At 43.8% G+C, this 24,821-nt stretch overlaps 1 protein-coding gene across 2 annotated transcripts in view; it reads right to left on the reverse strand.

The window, feature by feature from the left end:
• Positions 1-22,319, reverse strand: part of ntn1a (netrin 1a) — an 87,653-nt gene extending 65,334 nt beyond the window's left edge. For both annotated transcript variants that reach the window (XM_080722192.1, XM_080722191.1), the window contains exons 1-2: positions 22,125-22,319; positions 20,764-21,824 (exon numbers count right to left, since the gene is read on the reverse strand). In XM_080722192.1, coding sequence (XP_080578318.1) covers positions 20,764-21,802 — 1,039 coding nt within the window. In that variant the 5' untranslated portion in view covers positions 21,803-21,824; positions 22,125-22,319. The remainder of the gene's footprint in view (positions 1-20,763; positions 21,825-22,124) is intronic.
• Positions 22,320-24,821: the final 2,502 nt, after the last annotated feature.

The following is a 24,821-nucleotide window of genomic DNA, read 5'->3' on the forward strand; positions in this document are numbered from 1 at the left end:
AGAAGGCGTTTTTAGAATCGGCCTCAGTCCTAAATGGGGTAGTGACGGTGAAGTTGTTCAATCATTTGGACCTTGCACGGATAGAGGGTGCTGCAGCTCCTGAGTGTTGCATCAGGACATTTAAAGGACAACTCCGCCCTAAATCACTTCTAGGCTCATTTTCCTACTTATATTGATCCAAAAAGACTGTCCATGGGGTCTATTAGGCAGAAATACCCTTGTTGTCCAGTTTCCCCAGCAGAACGTAGCAGCTGTCACAGCATAGAGTGGAGCCTATAAGCCTATCGTTTTTTCACTATTTGTTGTGTTCAAAAGTGATTTTCTTTTTCATGAATGTGTTAGTAGTTTTCATTACAAACACATCCATGCCTTGGTTGTCCCACACAAGCCACCACAATCTCATAAATAATGTTTTGGGGTGAGCATTCGGCACAAGTGCCAATCAAAGTGACTGCACTGGCCAATCACAGGGCATCTTTTCCGGGACTTGGCAAAACACATAAACGCATAAAATCTATTTAGCAGAGTATGATGGCTTGTGTGGGACAGCGATGACATGGATGTGTTTGTAATGACAACTAGTACCACATTCATGAAAAATAAAAACACATTTGACCACAACAAATAGTGTAAAAATGATAGGCTTATAGGCTCCACTCTATGCTATGAGAGTTGCTGGGTTCTGCTTGGGAAAGTGGACAACAGGTGCATTTCTGCCTAATAGACCCCATGGACAGTCTTTTTGGATCAATATAAGTAGGAAAATGAGCCTAGAAGTGATTTAGGGCGGAGTTGTCCTTTAAGCTGCTAAAAGGTCATTTCAATGCAAGTAACAAGTACGGGTTAGAATGGCAGGTAAAGACGACAGGTGGTATACAGGTAAGAAGAGCAGGTCTATCTGTAATCCATCGTACTACAATTCTCAAATGTCAAAACGGAACAACGGACAATTGGAGAATCATTTACCATTATTAATCATGTACTGCATGTGCACAAAGCAAGTACTCATTGCGATGGCACTGAACTCTTGAGGTACACCGCGGTGAACTCCATGAGTTACAGTATTAGTATTCAATGAGCTTCAGAGTACGTTTTAACCACCTTCAACCTGGTACCTCTGTTTCGGGCATGTCATTATTGGCGAAGATATTAATGACAGATCTACAAGCTCACAACAACTGCAGTACTTTCGTCACGTGACACCGTCGTACAAAATAGGGCTTGCGAAAGAATAATAAGTAAACAATAACAATTGAACTCAAACCCTTTAAAGACCGCAATTCCTGGGAAGCATATTATGTGAAGGGTCAGAGTTGGCTACTGTTGTTGACACTCATACTGTAGCTGAACCCACAATGCACTGCATCAACATCAGGAGAGACCATGAGAGACCTGGGAGCATGCCAACCACCCACAGCTTTTTGGAACTTCTCTCCCTATCTCCCTCTCTCCCTCCCTCTCTCTCTCTCTCTCTCTCTCTCTCTGTGTCTCTGTCTATGTCTCTCTTTCTCTCTCTCTCCCTTCCTCCCTATCTCCCTCTCTCACTCTCTCTCTTCTTCAGAGCGCATGGGAGACAGGAGTGCCATCATTTATCTAGCATCGCTCACCCCCCCCACTAACCACAACTTTGATCTACTGCCAATGACCTGTCCTGGCAGGAGGAGAATATATGAGGAGACCTTGGAAAAATATATTTCTGAAAAAGGTTTAAAAAAAAAAAGAAAGAAATTCAAGTGAAAGTTCCAAAACTCCCAAGATCTCTGAAGAGAAAGGGGATGAAATTCTTCTCCTATTTCCCTCTTGTCCCCTCTTTTTTTTTTATCAAGTAGACATCTGGATATGGATAGAGCCCATATGTCTTTTCCAATATCTTTTATGCTCTCCAGGGAGCAGAGAGAGATAAAGAGGAGGAGAATTTTGACGGTGGCCAAGTTCCTCTGTGTCTTTGTCACACCAGGGTCCACTCCCATAGGCGTCACAAGGGGGTGGGAAAAGGTGGGACTGAGTTTCTAGGGCCCAAGGTGGAGGGGCCTTAATTATTTTATACTTTAGCTATTGAAAAATAGCAGATATACAAGCTCACAACGTGGCACCGAGTGCCGCCGCGCTGCGAGCTTGTAGATCTGCTATTGAAAATGTGTGCAAATCTTTGAATATATATTTTTAAGCGATTTGTGACGACATTTTTTGAGATGGGCGTCCGTGGCCAAATACATATAATTTTGGGGGTCCTTCACATGAAAAGGTTTGAGCACCACTGACATAGAAACATAGGTTTTTCAAAAAACCTTAGAAGGATTTGAAATATTCAAAGACTTGCACAAATCTTAGTAATTAAAAAAAAATAGCAGTTCTACAAGGTCGCACTGTGAGCTTGTATATCTGCTATCTTTCAATAGTTAAAGCACATAATGCGTAATAATGCGTTCCCAGTCTAAACGGGTTAAACCCCCTACCCCTATGAAGAACATTCATAGGAGGCCCACTACAGTGAATCCTTGTGCCCAGGGCCCAGAATTTGGTGTGACGCCCCTGTCCACTCCTAGCAAGTAACATGGACAGAACGGGATACGGAGGGGCCCCTGTTGGAAATGAATTTCCACCACGAGCACCACTGAAGGGCCAACAAAATATCATCTCATAACACAAATATTACCAGTAATGACTCAATTTCCTTATCGACCACCATCCCACCCCCCACCCCCGCTTCCCCTCCCATAATTAAGCCCATTTGTTTGCTTTGTCATGTCCCAGTGATACGGGGCTTTTGTTATTAGAAGCAGAGAGGGAAACCTAATGACCTATCCAGCTGGGTGTGTGTGTGAGAGAGAGAGAGAGAAGCCCCCCGTGTGTGAGAAGCCCCCCGCAACACACACACACACACACACACACACACACACACACACACACACACACACACACACACACACACACACCACTATACTTCTTTAGTGTGACTGTGGACCCCCCCGTCTGAAAATGACCCCCCAGAAGAGAAGATTTGTTTGAGAAAAAAAAAAAGAAATCTAAAAAAAAGCTGATGTACAATACAAGCTCACAACGCACCACAACACACTTTGAGGGTTTTTGCGTCTTTGTTTACGTGACCCAAAAATGGGTCCCAAAAACCCACTGTTTGGGAACCACTGCTCTAAATCTCTCTCAATTCAATCCAATTCAAAGGGCTTCGTTGGCATGAGGAAACATACGTTTACATTGCCAAAGCAGAAGTGTACACAGTACAATACAATCAATCAATATAATACAGTCAAAATAAAATATGTACAATTTAAAGGGGTGGAACCGTTTTCATGTATGGTAATTACTCGATGCAGACAGTGCAAGGATGTATACACCATGATCGGTAGTCTCTCTCTCTCTCTCTCTCTCTCTCTCTCTCTCTCTCTCTCTCAATTCAATTCAATTCAATTCAATGAGAAAACATACGTTTACATTGCCAAAGCAGAAGTGTACACAATACAATACAATACAATACAATCGGAAAACAAAATATGTACAGGCTCTCTCTCTCTCTCTCTCGCTGCACTTCCCATCCACCCACTCCCCCCAAGCTTTCTCTTTTCTCCTCCTCTCCCACCATAATGGACCTTCATCATCAGAGGAGCTCAATAATAAGCCGAGGAGGTCAGTGCTTCCCTGAGCCTGCTGGCCTCCTCTCTCTCCCTCCTCTCTCTCCCTCCTCTCTCTCCCTCCCGGCTGGAAAGCGAGCCTAATTAATTGGCTGTATTGTCCCACAGGGGATGGAGGCAGGGGGAGGGAGGGGCCACCACAGGAAGGGAAGTGTCAGCGCTCACGAGGGGCTTACTGTATTATTCTATCGTCACTGTCGGGCAGAAAACCTCCTATCTCCAAGTTTTCAAAATAGTATGTTCTTTCGTAAATTAAAGCCCTACTTCATCATACAAGAGTGTTGCACAAAGCTAGTGAAAATAGCAGATCTACCGCGAGGCGTTGTGTGCTTGTAGATCTGCTATTTTCACTAGTTTGATTCATTTTTAAAGATTTGTTTTTTTTCCGGCTTTTATACCTTAGTAGACCTACAGGAAATGGGAGGAGAGACGGGGAGTGACGCGCGGGAAAGGTCGTCCGGATCGGGAATCGGCCCGGTGACGCCGCCAGGCATCCATGCCTATAGTGGCAATGCCTAAGTGGTATGCACCTGGACCAGTAGGCTAGCAGACGCCCCAGTTTAAATCATTTTTAAATTGATAAATACAAAACGAACGGTTTCCACCCGACAGCTATGCGACGCAGCTTTCAGATGGTTTGGTGATGTGTGTGCGTGTGCGTGTGCGTGTGTGTGTGTGTGTGTGTGTGCATATGTGTGCATGTGTGTGTGTGTGTGTGTGTCTGTGTGCGTGTGTGTGTGTGTGTGCGAGAGAGAGAGCCTTGTGGTCGCCCCATCCCACTATCTGTCTTATCTGGGGGAGCTAATGAGTGATGGATTAACCCTGCATCACCCCTGGCAAATTGAGATGACCTCGCAAACTTTCCCCCAAGTGCCCTCCCAGAAGTCTGCATTCCACTTCACACATCTAAGCAAACACTCACACACACACACACACACACACACACACTCACACATGCGTGTGCGCACGCAACGCACACACGCACGCACGCACGCACGCACACGCGTGCACACACACACACACCTAGGGTATGCTATTTAGCCCTATTTTTCTCAAGTACTCACAAAAGGTCCTTTTAGATATCCTGGGCGATTTTAGGAAAACCGTTGATATTTGATAACGTTCCTGAATACCTCGAAATCGATATTACTCACGATATTAGTCAAAACAATTGCATTATATTGTTTTTGATGTTTTTCTGCTTTAGTCCCACTGCCTGCCTAACCAAGATAATGAATAGCATATCCATGCATGCACACTGCACAGTACATATACATTAATAATAAAGAAATTAATTAATTAATTTCCATTTTCCAACAATGGTTTTAATCCATACCATTTCCATCCAGTCCATTTATATACTCTTTTTGTGTAAAGGTCTCTTGCAGAGGGAGAGGGTTGCTGTCACACGAAGGCAAAAAGCCAAATGCTTCTGTATTTGCGTTGTGTTCTCATCACATCATGTGGATACGTTGTGTTCTCATCACATCATGTGGATACGTTGTGTTCTCATCACATCATGTGGATACGTTGTGTTCTCATCACATCATGTGGATACGTTGTGTTCTCATCACATCATGTGGATACGTTCATGTAGATATATTTTAGATTAGACTTTCTCTCCTTGCTCTCCCCAGCTGTCCCCCACACCTTTCTCTTTTCTCCTTCTGAAAACAACAAAACAATGGAGCCAACAAAACAGTGTTGATTTTCGTCGACTAAAACTATGACGAAGAATGTTTGTCGACTGCGTTTTTTTCACTGACAAAAATGGAATAAAAACGAAATAAAAAGTAAGCTATGTTGACTAAAACTAAGACTAAATATATTGACAATTTCGTCAACAAAATAAAAACTAGACTAAAACGTTAGGGAGGGACTAGTGGAGAAGAGAGTCATTTTATGTTTGGTTGCTCTCAGGTGTTGCATGCTGAAAATAGCCGATCTACAAGCTCACAACACGTCGCTCTGCGACGCGTTGTGTAAGTGTAAAATCAGCCATTATGATGTCATCAAGGCCCGCCAAAATACATTTAAGTTGACTAAATCAACTGTAGATTTAGTCGACTAAAATCTTAAGATATTTAGTTGACTAAAATTAGACTAAAACTAAAACTTTTAGGTGACTAAATTATGACTAAAACTAAAATACTTTTTATTCAAAAGACTATGACTAAAAAATAAATCTAAATTTGGTGTCAAAAACAACACTGTAGCAAAAGAAACGAATTTCATCCGCTTCTTTACACCTGTAAACCTGTGATGTGATAATAAAGTTGATTCTGGTTCTGATTCATACTGATTCCCTAGCTGCTGCACTCATGTATCTGTTATGTTATGTTATGTTGTTATGAAGTTGCATGCACCAATACATGTGAGCGTGCTCCAACTTGCATGATATTAAGAGAGATCAAATCCATTCCTCGGGTTTATCATGACTGGATGAGTTCGTTTTAGGCAAGACTGTCAACCTGTGGCAGCCTTCTGAGAAGGATTAGAGTCTAAAGATCATATGTTCATATTTATGTCAAATTATTCTATGATTACTTTATGACCACACACACACGCGCGCACACACACACACACACACACACACACACACACACACACACACACACACACACACACACGCGCACGCACGCACGCACGCACACACACACACACAAACGCACACAAACACACACACACACACACACACACACACATACACACACACACACACACACACACACACACACACACACACACCAGGGACCAAGTGTGTGTGTGTGTGTGTGTGTGTGTGTGTGTGTGTGTGTGTGTGTGTGTGTGTGTGTGTGTGTGTGTGTGTGTGTGTGTGTGTGAGTGCGTGCGTGCGTGCGTGCGTGCGTGCGTGCGTGCGTGCGTGCGTGCGTGTGTGTGTGTGTGCATGCGTGCGTGCGTGCGTGTGTGAGTGAGTGCACGTTAGTTCACGTGCACATGCGGGCGGCCTTGTTTATTTAAAACTGTATTCACTTAAAGGTGCTCTGAGTTGGCAGATTACGGCTGGCTGCAGTCCACTCATGGGGATGACAGTAATATGTGACAATAACAGTGGGGGGCGCTCTGTGCTACATAACGGGGGGCTGTGGGCGTGTGTAACTCCATACAGCCATTAATCATGCATAGCTGTGAGTGTTAAGGACCCCTGCTGTGGGCCCATGTGCTCACCCTGCTGCTAGGTGGTCCTGTCGGAGAGCACGGCGGACCGCTGCCAGAAAAGCTTTGCCAGGGGTCTCACCTTGAATCAAACTGCCGCAATCTCTCTCTGAGACTCTCTCTCTCTCTCTGTCTCTCTCTCTCTCTCTCTCCCTCTCAGACTCGCACACTTATACACAAAGAGAAATGTTTGTAATGTTTTCTTTATTGTTGTTGCTGCTGTTATAACTAGGTCCTCTGTCAACTATAGACACAAGTTCATGTCAACGGTGATGTAGTGTATCGCAGTCTTTTGTTTAAGCATAGGGAGGAGAATACCTTTCAAACCCCCACACCGGGGCCTTAACTTACTCGTTCATGCACGGCACACGTGCTGCGGCGCGCACATGATCATGCACGCACATTTATGTATGTGCACGTTCATGCACGGCACGCGCGCACATGATCATGCACGCACATCTATGTATGTGCACGTTCATGCATGCGCACACGCACGTGCACCGGCCGCACCACAGGCACTTTTATCAGGACGGGGCCGTGACAGTTATTTCAGAGCTTAGCGCAACCTAGTGACTGCACCTTTCAACAGAACAGAACATGACAAATGTCATCTCTGTAAGTGCTGAAGTATTATTATTGTAATTGTGGTGAAAACCAGGTCAATTTGCAGTGATGAACATTTTAGTGTTTTACTTTTAGAGATATTTGTCAGGACTCCCAGCTTGAAAGTGGGACGATCCTGGACAAACAAGGAACAATCTTTGGACGCGAGACATAGTATTGGAAATTGGAAATGCTCAATAGTAATACAGTAAGTACAAAATACCTCAAAATTGTATTTAGTACAGTACTTGACTAAATTAACTTAAATTACTTTACAAATTATACCACTGCTCAAGGGTACATCAAGGGTGGGTATTGAGAGAGGAGTGAGTGTTGTTCATTCACCTCCCAGCCCACATTTCACTTGCCCGTCCAGGGGATTGATTGAACCAGCCACCTTCTAGGCACGGGACCCCGATGGAAACAAGCCTTAGTGCTTTCTTGTGTTTAATCCTTTTAGCAGACCTTGTATATAGAACTGTACTTCTTGTGCTTTTTTTTGGCATACTGTTAATAAAGTATTCAATCAAATATATCAATCAGGCTTTCTTTCTTTCTTTCACTCACTCTTTCTTTCCTTCTTACTGGATGCCTTCTTTCATTTCTTCTTTCTTCATCGTCCCGTCCGCCCTTCTCTGTCTCATATTAACTCCCGTTCACATTATATATTTGCTTTGGCTCCAAACACTTGCCCTTCTCTTGGTAACCCTGCTGCCACACCGAGATGCTGAGGTCATCAGCTCTGATGCTCTACAGTGCTTCTGGCCCTGGCCAGGGGAATAGGTCACACACACACACACACACACACACACACACACACACACACACACATGCACGCACGCATGCACGCACACGCGCGTGCATGCATGCACGCACACACACACACACACACACACACACACACACACACACACACACACACACACACACACACACACACACACACACACACACAGTGTTTTTCTAGACTGTTTACTGGTCCCTTTATGACCCCTGTTAACAATCCACTGACATTTTAACAAGTGAAACAGGCCAGCCTCGTCTATTATGGTAATGAATCAGAAACAGCACTGTCAAGAGTCTGCTGCTGCACACAGTGCAAGGGCTGATGACTTCACATGAATGGGCTCGTACAACTCTAATTGTGTGCAGAGTAAATAAGTGACTGGCTTGTTGTAATGTACGTAGGTTGTTGGAGGTGTAAAAAAAAAAAAAAGGAAATAGTTACATAAAGTCCCATATCATGCAGATAATCTTTATTGACTGTCCCTCAGCAAAGCAGTGGCAACTCCAGACTCCGGATTTGGCCAAACATTTACGCTATTTCCGTAAATCATATCACAGAAACCAGATAACAGGCCTACTTAGCGGCCCCTAGTGGCTATGCTGCCCCTTCACACCCAAGGGCTGCTCAAGAGGAAATACGGTCATGGGGACCACACATTGTTAGAGTTCATCCTCCGGGGAGCATGAATGTGATCAGTAAGTTTCACAGCTATTTGCTCATTAGATTTTGATAAATTTTTTGTGCAAGTGGAGGTTTTGGCCTAATTGTGGTACTACAATAAAGGCCATCGGGTCACCAAAATCAGTAGGGGTCATCCTCTGGGGAGCATGAAGGTGCACAGCAAATTCCATGGCAATCATTTTTTTCTAGATAAATGGTGCATTTGTATAGTGCCTTTATCCAAGGCACTTTACATAGATTGTGCATTACATTCACCCATACATTCATACTCCGATGGCAGAGGAAACCATGCAAGGCACCAACCTGCTCTCCAGGAGCAACTAAGGGTTCAGAATCTTGCTCAAGGACTCTTCGACATTAACTCTGGGGGAGCCCAGATTCGAACTGGGAACCCTTCAGGAACCCTTCGTGTTCTAATGACAGTTTCTCTACCCCTGAGCCACTGCTGGCTGCCGCCCCAATTCAGATATCTTGTTTTGGAAGCAAAGTGTTCAAATCAACTGACCGATATAGCCATCATTAGAGCCAGTAAAAAGAAAAACATAGTCATAGTTGTAATTTTTCCTCCTGCTCTTTTCTTGTCAAACAGAATCATCTTTAGACAAACTGTGGTGCCACTGATGATTGCACAACTGTGTCCTGGAATTACTGACAGCATTTATCCTGTGGTATAAAATGTAGCTTCCCAATCCAGTGTCAGTCTGTGAATCATAGATCTGATGAGTGAGCCATTGGAGCGTCTAATGTGTGAACACACGCTGATGTCTGGCGTGGGTTTTAATTACCCCTAATCATGTGGTACACACTTACACCAAACTTTTCCATTACAAGCACCTCTCCTTCTCCTTTATCCTCTCTCCTCCTGTCTCTCTTCCATGTCTCTCTCTCTCTCTCTCTCGTTCATGCACACGCACGCACACACGCAAGCACACACACACACACACACACACATGCACACGCGCGCGTGCGCGCGCTGGCGCACACACACACACACACACAGTCATTTATCCCATGTCTCGTGCCAAACCCACACAGTGGTGAGAACCTCCCTCCAGTAAAGGCAAGCTTTCACTAAGGCATCAAGTCACCAATTAATTCATTAACACATGTCGCTTCAGGCACTAAATAGTTGCAAAACTTGGACAGACTCACTGTAGTGTAAGGCACCCCCTGGCACACAACTGAAACAAATCTAACACACCGCATACACTCTGACTTGCTCTCTCTCTCTCTCACCAATTTCTATGTATAGGAATGAGGTAAGAATTCACTTTGTATGCATGTAGTCCTAATATGAATGGAGTGTATTTATGAATAATAATAATATGTTTTAAAAAAAACTGTGCGGTCTGCGTGCATGGAGTATGTGCATTCGTGCATTGGGTGAATCACAAAATAATAGCTCACTGTTTTGGTAAAGTTGAAACGTTTTCAACTTTTCACACCCCAAGTGTCAAAAGTTCTGCTCAACTCCCATGACGGTCAGAATTGCGGCTGCCAAGAAATAAAGGAAACCAGTGCAGTGAAGACGGCTTGTACACAGTAAGATTGTAGAACATTTTTACTGCATATGTCTAACGTTCTCAGCTCTGGCTCCAGGGAACACACATGGCAGGCAGGAGAACACAGTGTTTGGAATATGCAAGTAGTGTGCTGGTTGTCTCAATAGAGGACAGCTAATATTGACTGCTCTCAGAAGACGTTTGTGTTAGCAAACTCTTCAGCCAACCCAATTATGCCCAGCTGCTGTCAGTGTGTGTGTGTGTTGTGGTTGGGAATGGTAGAACTGCAAACGCAAACACACACACACACACACACACACACACACACACACACACACACACACACGGACACGCACAGTCGCACACGCACGCACGCACACACACACACACATGGACACGCACACGCACGCACGCACACACACAAAGATACAGTGAGACTCGTAATTGGTGGAGGACATAACAGGAGACACCTGTGTGTTTATGCCAGTGACAAAGATATCGATTATGAAGATTTTGAGGATTATTTTGGCATCAGAGCAGTTGACCATGATGTACGTGCGTACAGGGTGATAAACTGATGGCGAGTGAGAGTTCAAACTGCAGTGAGGGTGACAGAGGAAAGTGAATACAGGCTGGAGCCCAAAGGAGTAATGCAATATTCCTTATGGCTTCCTACCAAAACCACTTCTCAAAAACAAGGTCAAGGTTCCATCTCGGCTTCACACACATGCATATACGCATGCGTGTGCGTGCGCGCGCACACACACAAGCACACGCATGCAGGCACGCACGCACGCACGCACGCACGCACACACACACACACACACACACACACACACACACACACACACACACACACACACACACACACAACAAACGCGTGCACACACATGCCGCCTAAAAATGCAGACTCACATTGAGAGGAACTGTGTTCCATTATGTGTTTAAGCCAAAGCAATGAAACTAAACCACAGCCACAGAAATGTTCACTTTGCCCTAAGAACCGCAAATTCAACAAAGGATGCAAACAGACTGTTAAATTTCAACAAAAAAGAATATATACATATTGTCTGTCAACAGTCCAGTGCCACACGCACCATGTTTTGTCAGAGGCTGTGCACTGAACAGTAGTCAAATTAAAAATGTCCCAATTGTAATTTACATATGGAGTATTAAATACTGCTACAGCAGTTGTAAGAAAGTCATCATGATAGTTTTGATCAAATTATCATCCACAACATTAATGTAATAAATCTCTCTATTATACACACATACATACAGTATACGCACACATGCTGACATGTAAACCCATGCAGGCACCAACACACTAATTATTGTTTTGTGTGTTACTTGCCAACTACATGTTAGTTTTGATATCATTTTCATTCACACCATTAAAGTAATACATCTCTCCCATACACACATACACGATGCACACATACACATAGACACATGCTGCTGACATGTAAACGCAGACACCCACATACATACTAATTATTGTTTTGTGTGTTACCTGCCAATGCATTGAATGAAGGCTGTGCCACTGACATTATCTTCTCATATAAACCTGATATAATCTAATATAAACTTGTTTTCATTTCCTGGGTTTGCATGATCGGGTCCTTTGTTCTGTTGCCATACCCTGAACCTTTAAGCTGGCTTAATCTTAGTTTCGACATTTATTTCGTCTTGACTGTATGATTTATGAAACGTGTGTCTGTGCATCTAATTCTTATTCATGTATGTCAACTCGGGACAGGCATCAGGCATCAAAGCCTATGTGGTACAGGGGTGTCGCACCAAATGCTGGGCCCTGGGTACAAGGATTCACTGCGGGCCCCCCATGAATGTTCTTCATAGGGGAAGGGGGTTTAGACTGGGAACGCATTATTACGCATTATTTTGTTCTCACATCGCAGCACCGAGTGCCACACTGCGAGCTTGTAGATAGGCTATTTTTGAAAAATCTTGAAAATGTGTGCAAGTCTTTGAATATTTCAAATCCTTCTAAGGTTTTATTTCTATGTCAGTGCATGGTGCTCAAACTTTTTCATGTGAAGGACCCCCACACTTATATGTATTTGGCCACGGAGCCCCCATCTCAAAATGTTTCGTTCCAGGGACCCCCCAGATGCAAAATTTGAGTTAAAATGTTCGCTTAAAAAATACAGCAGTGACAGCTCATATTCAACTGTTACTCATCTATTATAATCAGACTCAGGGAAACATATTGCTACTTTAATCATTGCGCAAGTAATAGGTTCTCAACCCATTTCCGCTTCAGTTTTTGAGCAAACCAGGGATAAGAATTTAGCATCAACCACTGGCCAAGTGCCGGTAAATCATTTGTCTTTTTTTCACTTTCAGAATTAAAATACTACATTTCACAGAACTTTGGGAGTGCTTGGGCTATGGGTTGGATTAGCAGTTACAAGTGATAGTTCTGTAAACAAGCGGCCACACAGTTAATCCTCGCAACAGCCCAGAAGTGTCCATCAACAAGTCCTGTGGAGATGTCATTGAGCAACTTACCGAACTCATCTACTAGTTCAATAATAAGACTGTCAGCTAAATGCCTAAATATTTGTATGATAGCCACTACTGCCTTATTTGCTCTTCCATCTAGAGCCGCTCTGCAGAGGAAAAGGCCAAGTCTGATCCATCAGTGTTGACCTTGCTGAGAAAAGAAAGCCAAGGGGTCCTCTGGCCTTGGCGATCCATGAATAGACAAATTGCCACCCACTCACCAGGTGAGTGTACAGGCCACAGCGCACCCCCCACAACAACAGTGAATAGCCATCAATGTGTCCTCCACATGTATGTGATAAGGAGATCTAAGCACACACATAGAAGAACAATGAGCACCACAGCAACACCATTAGTAAAAGTAGGGGACCTCACATTTCAACACAATCATCTCGCATGTGTGTGGATTGTTGACCGAGTCAGTGGCCGGCAGCTGCCTAAAAACGACGCCCAGATGACCATCAGATCAGGCTGCCAGGCTCTGGGAGCCCTCAGACTGAACTTTCTGCTTCTACACCTTCTGGACGTGTGCTCACACCCATACTGTACTGTATACACACACACGCACGCACGCACGCACACGCACACGCACACACGCACACACACACACACACACACACACACACACACACACACACACACACATACTGTACATCAGATACACATGCATAGACACACATTACTTTATGATTCCACACATAGTAAGGAGGTCTGTGCCATGTCATAATCAGTAACTTCAGACTTCCCACTACATGCGTGCGTGCACATGCTTGCATGTACGCGTGCACGTGCTTGCATGTGCGTGTGTGTGTGTATAGTAATCATTTTTGGCTCTCTGTTTCTTTGTGGCTGATTACAGCCCTTGATATACTGTAAGCTATCAGCCTTGCTTACAATATGTGCTGGCTCAGTGGCCATGTTTGAGTGTGTTTGACAGGATAGAGCAGATTTCAGATACTAAAATAGAAGTGCCGGCTGATCGTCTGGACTGTGATTGACTTATTTTTGCAGTGGTTTACAAAATGAGTCATAAACACTGATAAGGGCAGAGAGAACGAGATTCTTGCTACGGGAGAAAAGGCCATTCCCCCGTTTGAACTGCCGGCTAAAGACCTGCAGCACCCGATACATGCGCTGTAGTGTGTGTGTGTGTGTGTGTGTGTGTGTGTGTGTGTGTGTGTGTGTGTGAGTGTGTGTGTGTGTGTGTGTGTGTGTGTGTGTGTGTGTGTGTGTGTGTGTGTGTGTGTGTGTGTGTGTGTGTGTGTGTGTGTGTGTGTGTGTGTGTGTGTGCGCGTGTGCGCGCGTGTGTGTGTGCGTGCGTGCGTGTGTTCTTCTATTACAATAATGGTGAGGGCCTCATGACCCAACAGGAATAGTACAATTTGAGAAATAGACACTATGAGGACTAACAACAAAAATGGTAGCAAAAGGTTTTGATATTTACAATTAGGAAAAGCTTCAGGTTGTAGTTAGGGCCATGCAGTAGGCATTTAGAGGTAAGTGTGAGTGTGTGTGTGTGCGTGTGCGTGTGTGCGTGCAATCCACCCATACTGTGCATGCATATGCATACGCATACAGGTGTGCGTGTGCGTGTCGAGGGAGACAGGTGAGAGTTGAGAGAGGGAAGAGGAGGTGGGGGGCCGCTTACAAAGCAGTCTAAAGTGCAACACTACTCCGCCAATCCATTTCCCCTTGTTTTTCTGACTTTGTTTGCCATGACCAGTACCTACAATGCAGACCGCCAATGAAGCGGCCGGTGTGTCTTTGAAGATGAAGGATGCCGGTTTATACAGGAGGTGCTTGGTAAGCGGCTCAATCATTAACCAGACCCTCGGTCATCTCTCTGTGTCACGCAGGTAGCGAGGGATCTTGACAGCAGTGCGAATCTGAGGAGGGGTCCTACAGTTTGCATATATCTCTCAATATGACTTGTGGCAGTCAAAAGTTTTAAAACAAATAAAAAGAACAGCAACACACACGCAATCTAATTTGTCCTCCATGCGAGTGTAGAGCATTTGAGCTAAATTATTCGAGTCAGTGGGTAATAAATCAATCATGTCAAGTCTACTCCATCACACGTTTTGTCTCCAAAAAAAAAAAGAACCAAGAGCAGCATCTGGCAACATTCTGGAACAGTATGTACATTCTAGAGCTGTGCAAGTATCCATGTATACATTTTGATGTGATTTGGTGAATCAGGAAGTGTGTCTATTTGAATTATCCACAATGATGCTTAGGAAAGACTGATGGATGGATGGATGGATGGATGGATTATTTTTTATAGCTAAACAGAGTTGAGTGATGCTGATGTAGCAGAGTGGGTCAGAGGCTCTGTCTGAAGACCGAAAGCCTAATATCTCCCCCTGCCAAGGAGATTGCCCTTTAGGCTAGTGGTTAAGATGTTTGGCTTTAGGGCGCTCGGGTGGCACAGTGGTAAAGTCCCCGCCCACCACCACGGAGATTGTGTGTTCAAATCCATCGCGGCGCATACGGGTTGGTCGTTTACTGGGAATCGTTACTGGGGCGGCACCTGTCAGCGGGGAGTGTTGGGTGGGAAGAGTAGGACGAAGGCTCTACGTCTCAGTGGGGGATCCTTACTGGCAGGTCAGTCAGTAGGATACAACAGTGACAACACAGAAATGTGTGTGGGGAGGAATCAATTGGCATAATGACAATATTAGAGAGGAAAAGGGGTAAAAGATTATTGTCTACTCTAAAAGAGAGTATAAAATAAATTGAAATACATATATATACTATATATAGTATAGTTTAATGTTCCTTGTTCCCATGTGGGAGACCTGGGTTCCGGTCCTGGGTGTTACACTGAGGTTGACACCCACAGGGTTGGAAGACTTGGAACGGACCAAGAGACAGAGAATCTCTAACAAGTAAGTCACTGACGTAAACCATATCAGTGACCTTGCCCGTCAACAAAATTCTTGTAGTTCTGGTACAGGATTTACGTAAGGAAAAAGACCTGTACATTAGCCTGTACATTCCCATTTACTCACCGCCCCAATAATAAGCGCTCGGAAAAAGAGAGGATTCTAAAAGACTCCAGTCGTTAAATCACTCCGCTGGCTCACAGACCATGGAAATGTCACTCTAATCTGTGCTTTATTTCTCTCTAGCACAGTTTATCATCATCACTCACTTCAAGGCTCTCAATTATTAACTCTCAATTATTAGAGAGATGCTTTTGTCGGCTCTCTCTATATTTCCCTTCTCCCTCTCTAATGTCGCTACATCTGTCTGTGTCATTCCCTTCATTCTGCGTGCTTTCAAGCTGTCTCTATAATATTCCAGACGTATTCAAAACACTTCCCCCTCCTAACATAGATGTGAAGGAACCTGGTAGTGGGTTATACATTTGCTAAAAAGAAAAAAGAAAGGGAAAAAGCCAGGCAGTGGAAAAGCCTTTGCATTTGATGTATGTGAAAAGCATGTGTTGAATTCGCCTGCAGACAGTGGACTCGCTCCAGCCTTTTCTCACCACTGATTAGAAGATGACACCTTCACTTAGCTAAAGTGTCACTCTGAGCCGAGTGGGAGATCTGAGGATAAGCATCACCTATAAAACTGAGAGACTTACATGAGCATTCTCAGAAGCCAAATATGCATCCGTACTCTCCAAAGTGCTTAGTTTCATGCAGCTTGATTTGGCTCTGGTCTCTTTTAAATTGATGTTGAGATAGCTATACCTGGGGCGCCTGCTGGCCTACTGGTCCGGGCGCTTACCACTTAGGTATTGCCACATATAGGCATGGATGCCTGGCGGCGTCGCCGGTTTGATTCCCGATCTGGACGACCTTTGCCGCGTGTCACTCCCCATCTCTCCCCCATTTCCTGTCAGTCTACTGTCCTATCAATGAAGGCAAAAAGCCCAAAAACAAATATATAAAAAAAAAAGAGATAGCTATACCTACATTATATGCTGCTGGCCACTGAACTCATTGCTTTAGAAGCTCTCCTGTGCTGTGGCCTAAAAGAATCAATATCCCAAATGGATTGGAATACACACTCAGGATCACATGAAGGTCTTTTTAAGATCCGGATGGAAGTAATCAGCAAAGTGCACTTCAAGAAGAAAGACCTGTGTGTTTGACCCCCTCCCTCATTTTGGTGGGATCGAACACTCATATCCCTGCATGTATTCAACAGCTTGCGTCAGTTCTAACCTATATGCTGCCAAGTTATTTATTGTTCACAGAAATGCACCACATTTTCTGCTAACTGCATCCTTATGGGGATGTAGTCCAGTGGCGTTCCAAGTGCGGTCACTTTGGGCAGGTTGCAACACAAAGTTTTAAAGATCTGGATGTGTGCACAGAGCTACACGGAGGTGTACAGTGTGTGTGTGTGTGTGTGTGTGTGTGTGTGTGTGTGTGTGTGTGTGTGTGTGTGTGTGTGTGTGTGTGTGTGTGTGTGTGTGTGTGTGTGTGTGTGTGTGTGTGTATGAGGTAGTGCTTTATTCTCCTGTATTTGAGAGGCAGTGATTGCTTTAACAAGAAGACCCGCAGCACTTTTAATTTCCATGATCAATCTAAGCATGAACATGAACATGCACCGCACGCACGCACAAACACACACACACGCGTGCGCGCCTATTGCCATAGCCTGTGTGATAGTGCGGGTGCAGCGTGCAGAAAAACAGCCCTGAGGAATGTGTTACTAAAGGGCCTGCCTTGCTGACAACATGATGGATGCAGTGAGTGACGGCCCTTTGTGGGTCCAGTGTGAGAGATATTATACATGTATTACACTGGTAAAAATAAAGTGTCAAGGACATTTGCTGAAGCTAACAATTCTGTCTTACCATGAGGGCCTTCTTGCTTTTCCATTTTTATGATTCCTGTGTGTGTGTGTGTGTGTGTGTGTGTGTGTGTGTGTGTGCGTGTGCGTGTGCGTGTGCGTGTGCGTGTGCGTGTGCGTGAGCGTGTGCTTGTGCGTGTGTGTGATGGGCAGTTGTTTGGACGTTAAGCCACACAACAGGTCACAGTAAGAGAATGTGTCAAATACTAAATATGGTTTGAAATTGTGCTGTTTCTTTCCTGGCTGTTAGTTCTTTATCAATCTGTTTGCCTGTCACACATGAACATTGTAGGAACATAAATATGTGTTGTACTATCTGTTATCTTGACCTTGTAATGAATGCAATCAAGAATTGTAGTATTGTTGTCTGCATGTCTTGAGTTAAAAACATAAATGTAAAAATGAAATGGACTCATGGATAAAGGACCGATTAATAAAGATGACAACAACAGTATGGCTGGACAAGACTGCATAATGTCATACGTATATTTGCCAGAGCAGGGAAATGTTTTCATGTTCAAGGGAAAAAGACAGGAGTGTCTCAACCTTTGCCACGACTTAATTTCTTGTTTTCTATAAGACATAATGACCTTCCACCCGCGGGCGTTCTTCTGCAGCAGATGCTATAGTCATTCAGTATGTAGACCTTTCCACAAGGCATGCGTGTTGATCTAACAGTGTGTTCACCTCTGCCACAGAGAATGTTTCTGAGCTTTAGAAATGGACAAAACCAGCAAACAAAAACCTTTTAAACACCTGCCATGTGTCTAAATACCTGACATGTGCCACGGGTGACTGTCAAACAATGTAGAGCTTCTCTCCCTGCAGGCCTCTTGCGGAATGGAAAATACAGACAGGGGGATTTGAATTGGTTTGTCATACCGCAGGTCAACTGTGTCTGCCTGTGATCATATGAAATGTTACGTATGATCTCTTTCATCGCTACCCTCATCCTCTTCTTCCTCCCTGGACTCCCACTCCTCAACATCACCGGCGCCTCCGCCATTATCATAGATTATTCAAGTTGATCTGATCCTAAATTGCTGTCAGGCGCTCATGATTCAGAGAAAACAGCTGCACAAGAAGAAGACTACTGTGTAGCTTAATATGGCTTGTATGATCAGCATGACCCATAACTTATACATATTACTTCAAGATACGTTTCAAAGCCTTTATGCCACAACCTCATGTCATACAGTATTATGGCTTATTTTATTGGCACTGAACTACTTCAGAAATGATTAAGTGCCAACATTAGTGCAATGCATACATTATACTGTAAGACACAGTTTGAGACGTGCTCATTTCTTTCATTCGCCTCATTGGCTCTTTCACACCCAAGACACGACTACGTTTCCCATCTCTGTCCCGGATCTCAGATATGTCACCTTATCTTTAGTGCACCTGCCGCTTTGAAACTATAGCATGTCTGGCAAGTAATCCAGGATTATATGTGTAATCTATACATCTCTGTGCCAGCCTATAATAAAAGACAACTACTGAAACTACTGTAGCTTTGATCCTTGTGCTGCTATCATGTTCAGAAGGAGAACACACATAATCTAGTTATTTGTCAGCCTTTTCTACGACACTTGATTCCTTTTGGATAGAGCAAAGTATGTGGTTATTAATTAAAATAATCAGTGGTTCCCTTGGGGTTGATTTGGAATGTAAATTAATACATTGCAGTTTTTTTTCTATGCATTTGATATTGAGCAGTAGGCCTAATTCTGAATGAGTGATATTTGTATATTAATCCTAATAATACACAATTAAATCACAGCTATAGTATTGCTGTCAGATATGAATTTAGATTTTAGTCATCAGAAATAATATACATCATAATTCATATAAATCGCAGTACAAAATGGTATCATATTTTACTATTTTGATAAATCATTTTACCAATAGCCCATACTGACTTTGATCTGGTAAATAATTATGTGGAGAGAAAATCTGCTTTCAATTACGACTGTGGTGGGCTTGTTATAAAGCTTTTCATATAAATTAAAGTGTATCGCTTTATTGCAGCGGTAAAGTTTAGCCATGAGAAATATTTCAGCAAATGATTAGGCTCAGTGGGCCCTTTGAGGTGGTTTAAAAGCATCTATTTGAGATACGGCCTGCAACGGGCTAAATGGACTTAGGGCTTTTAAATTGCAAATTCATGTTGCATGCATGCGACCTAAACAAAATTCTATGCTTGTGGCGGTGCAACATAATTGCATTAAAAAGGGGGCGTTTGTTTGGCAGTGATGTTCATCGTGTGGAGCGTGGACTGACTATAATATATCCAAACGAAATTCAACAACAACAATAATGTTTGAAAATAATCGCTTATTTTTCTTTAACATTTCTAAATATAGGTTTCAGATTTACATTAATAAGAAACAATAGGTCTATATATTTCATTCTGATTCAGCCTGTTTGTATTCGAGGCCTGTAGGATATTTTCAGTAGGATGTTCGTTTCAAAAGAATATTGTAATCAGCCAAAACAATTGCCAATTAAGCCTACTATAGGCCAGTGGTTCCCATACCTTTTAACTTGAGACACGGGCCCCAAACTAGTGAAAACAGAAGATCTACAAGCTCACAACGCGTTGCTTCGTGCCGTGTTGCTTGAAGATCGGCTATTTTCACACCTTTTTCTAATCTATGGAATTTCTTAGATTTGTCATTATTTATCAATGAAATTGCTTATAGGCCTAATCATTGCATTTTTATAATTCGTGGAACTCATAGCTTTTTGGGGAATGTTTTTTGAAAATGTTTTGAAATAATAGTAGGCCTAATTAGACAAAAAAAATTAAGGCACCCATAAAAAATGTGTTTGTGAACCACAAATGGGTCCCGACTCAGTGTGTGGGAAACAGTGTAGCCTGACTATACACCTTAAATGGCAATCTGACACTGCACTGCTGCCTGCATCATGTCAGCATTCAAAGCAAAATAACACAAAAATGACTCTGAGGAGCGAAATGGAGAGGACTTTGGGGAAGAAGTTAAGAAGCAGAAGAACTTACCAACACACTCGTTGGCCTCCCTGGCCGTGGCCCGCTGCCACGGCCTGTCGTAGTGGAAGGGCTTGCACCTGTCGCACTCCGGCCCCGCGGTGCTGTGCTTGCACTCGCACACCAGACTCCCGTCCCTGTCCTTGACGCAGCGCGACGCGTGCCCGTTGCACTTGCACCTGCCGCCCACCTGCAGGTCCGACGCCGCGTAGAAGTACGAGTCCCGCGCCAGCTCCGAGTCGTCCTCGTTCTCGTCGCCGAACGTGTGCAGGCGGCTGAACGTCACGCGCACGTCGGTGGCGGTCACCCAGTCCTGGAGCACCGGCGAGCTGTCGAAGTCGTGCGCCGAGGGCCGGCCATCCAGCGTGCTGAACGCGATGAGGCCGCCGGACAGCGGGTGCACGTCCGTGTGCGAGTCCGTGCAGATGGCCTCCTGCTCGTTCTGCTTGGTGATGGCGGCGCGGCTCGGCCGGTTGTACATCTTGCGGCACTGGGTCGAGTAGAACTGGAAGGGCGTCCACGTCTTGCCGTAGTCCATGGACTTGAAGATGGCCATGGACTCGGGCCGCGGCGAGCAGAACTGCAGGCTCACGTAGGTCACCTCGAACTTCTTGCCCAGCGACAGCGTCATGGTGACGTTCTGCGGGTGCTGCACGAAGTTCTCCGAGCGCCAGCACGTGAGGTTGTGCGGGTTGTTGAGGTCCGTGAGGTGCGCCGGCGGGTGGCGCCTCCGGGGGTCCGAGGCGTCGCACGTGTGGCAGCTCCTGTGCCGCTCCTGGTCCCCGTCGCTGGCCTTCTCCTCCGTCACCACGCAGTAGCGGCCGGGCGCCTTGACGCCGCAGGTGCTGGAGACGCGCACCTCCTTGCCGAACGCAGCGTTGACAAAGTCGGGGATGCACCGCCTCGGGCTGCCGTTCTCGTCGTAGCACGGGTCCGGCGGGGAGGTCTGCGCCGCGAACATGCTCATGCCGTAGCCGGCGAGCGCGCCCCACGGGCACAGCACGGACACGGTCACCAGAGTGACCGCCGCAAACTCCAAAATCCTTGTCATAATCCGCGTTCCTTTAAAGTTCCTGGTGAGGGGGGAAAAAGCCATGGAAAAGGGAATGAGAATGAAGTTTGCCATATAAAGCCTACACACAACGGAAAGAACAATATGAGAATGTATAGACCTATCCTTTGATTTGGCGTGGCATTCAAGTCAAAATAATATTTCAAATGTATTAATAGGCTATTAGGCCGATACAATTAATTGTATCTAGCCTACTGTCAGAAATGTTTTAATTGAATTAGCCTAATATGTTCACACAAAACCAACCATTTCAACCAGTGAATATTGATGTTTTTTTAGCCTGTAATAAAGCACACTATACCTCAAAATTTAAAAATAAAATGAAATCAAGAGTGCTGAAATACTGTAAAAAAATATCGGCGTGTTATAGACGCCAGTCACAGGTCCTCTTGTTTTCTTGTTTTGTTTCGTGAATCTCCTGCGCAAAAAAATACGGCTGAATATATGAGCCGCTAGTCTACTTATGGCAGTTCCACTCCTCTACCCGTCTTTCCCATTCACCCTGTTCCTCTCTCTTTCTCACACTACTCTCCCCCTCTCACTATCCCTCCCCGTGTAGCGCCAAGTGAAGGACGGAGTTTGCACAGCTTGAGGTCAACTCATCTTGTGATAGCCTGCCATACAGCAGTGAACAACGACATCCACTGGTAGGGGATCAATGAAGTGATGGCAAGATAGGTGAGAGAGTTGCCAATTGCCATAATAAAGATGGACAGATATGGGCAGTTGAGCGATGATTTGAACAACATGCTCCAAAGCGGTCACAGCAGTAGCCTAAATTATTTTGGTTCATAAATGATTTAATATGAATATCCCCATTCCGTCAAAGAAATATAGTTGAAATTAAGTGTGATGGTCTTTTTCTTCGTGTTTTGTCTATTATAGTCTAGAACAGCGTAACCCCCCCCCCCCCCCCACACACACACACACACTCAAATAACAACCGAATTTGACTCCGGATTGATTAATCCCTTGTGCTTTTGATTTACCCACTCTATAATGCTATGGCCAGAGAGGTTGTCACTATGTAATATCCATATTTTCAGATTACATTTAGATTATGAAGGTTATTCAGGACTATAACGAAGTGCAGAAAATAAAAGTCCAAACCTATAAAGTAGTCAGTCACAATGTTTTGATACAAATAATCTCCTCTGTTGCTGCTGCCTTATGTAAATCAAGATTATTTTTTTGTTTTTTACAGTCTATGATCAAGACCAGCAGGCAGGTTCAATATCTATAACATAAATAAGAGCTCCATCTTGTGGTGATAAAATATACTATAATATAATGTTTATGGAGGTCCAGAGCAGATTTATGAGGTGCTATATGGCCATAATTCAAACTTAAACTTCCATATTTAATATTTTTATTTTACCTATAAAACACATATACACATTTGTGAATTATACATACACATATTAAACAATTTCACGTATGAAAGTAAAAACTAAAATATTCGATTTCTTATATATTTTCAACACAAAACAGTAACATCCTTCTAACATAAGTAGCATATGTGAACTTAACCAACAAACATCTGCATCTAATATATAAGCGCAAAGGGCATGAGTGAAATATTCAGAATTTGACAGAGCTTTTCATCGATTGTAATTGCTTAATTAGGCTAAACAAATTAAGTAGTCTATTATTTTATACAGATTGGGCTACAAAGAATGTTTTTAACATCTAACATTAAATAATTGGGCTACAATCAATGAAAAGCTCTCCTGTAAAATTCATAAAAAATGCATGCTGTGATACAAGGAAATAAGGAGTGCAAGCTTTTATTATTGCCTTTGAAAATAAAACTTTTTTTTTGTCTCTGCATGAGCATCAGGCCACCCATAGAATGCTCTGCTCTTGTTCTCCAACTCAAATCTTGGCATGTGAGTGAACATGTCTTACAGGATGCACATTAGTTTAACATAGGATAATGATGATTTAACAATTCTCACAACACTGCTAGACTTCAGTTGGGTTTGATTGATTAATTGAAGGTACAGTTATACAATGGCTAAAAGGATAACACAAAAGCCCTGAGTTGTTTCCATGTGGTCCAATGCAGTGGTGTATTCTAGTTCTTTCCCCCCTGGAGGGATACGATATTCACTTAGTCAAGACATATAAAGACATACAATACTATACAAAAAACAATCAATACTAGGAGCAATAAAAGTAGCCTATATTTACAGAAAAACAGTAGCGGGTAATTTATGTATGCGAGTTAGGCCCTCAATTGGTTGAGCAACATGCTATGAGAAGAATAGAAGAATCTCTCTCTGTCACACACACACACACACACACACACACACACACACACACACACACACACACACACACACAATTCAATTCAATTCAAATCAAAGGGCTTTATTGGCATGAGAAAACATACGTTTACATTGCCAAAGCAGACGTGTACACAATACAATACACACACACTCACACACTGTGTGTGTATTGTATTGTATTGTATTGTATTGTATTGTATTATGTACACTTCTGCTTTGGCAATGTAAATGTAAATGTATGTTTTCTCATACTGACTCCGGGAACACAGAGTCAAACATATAGAACGCAATTCTGTCCGCCACCAGTCCACCACGGCCTCCGGCACGTAGCTGTGTCTTGGGCAGTGCTGTTGTTGTTTGACATTAGATCTGTCCATTAGATCTGTCAGATGCGGGACATCAGCGAGAACTTGCCGTATTGTACTAGACGGACTGTCACCCATTCCCTATTGGAAATGAATGGGATGCGTGCGTTAACACGGATTTCACAGAGTCTATGTGGAAGTCCTTGAGAGAGTGAAGGTGGTTTCAGACCAAATCTGTGGACACACAGTCTAAATGTATTGAACGCAATTCTGGCCGCCACCAGTCCGCAACGGCTCCAACACGTAGGTGTGTCTTGGGTGGTGCTGTTTTTGTTTGAAGCCACTTTCACATCTCGCTGGTGTCCCGTATCTGACATACTGGCACAGACAGATCTAATTTGA

Source organism: Nannobrachium achirus (assembly GCF_963921795.1).
Source record: "Nannobrachium achirus genome assembly, chromosome: 3".
Lineage (NCBI taxonomy): Eukaryota > Metazoa > Chordata > Actinopteri > Myctophiformes > Myctophidae > Nannobrachium > Nannobrachium achirus.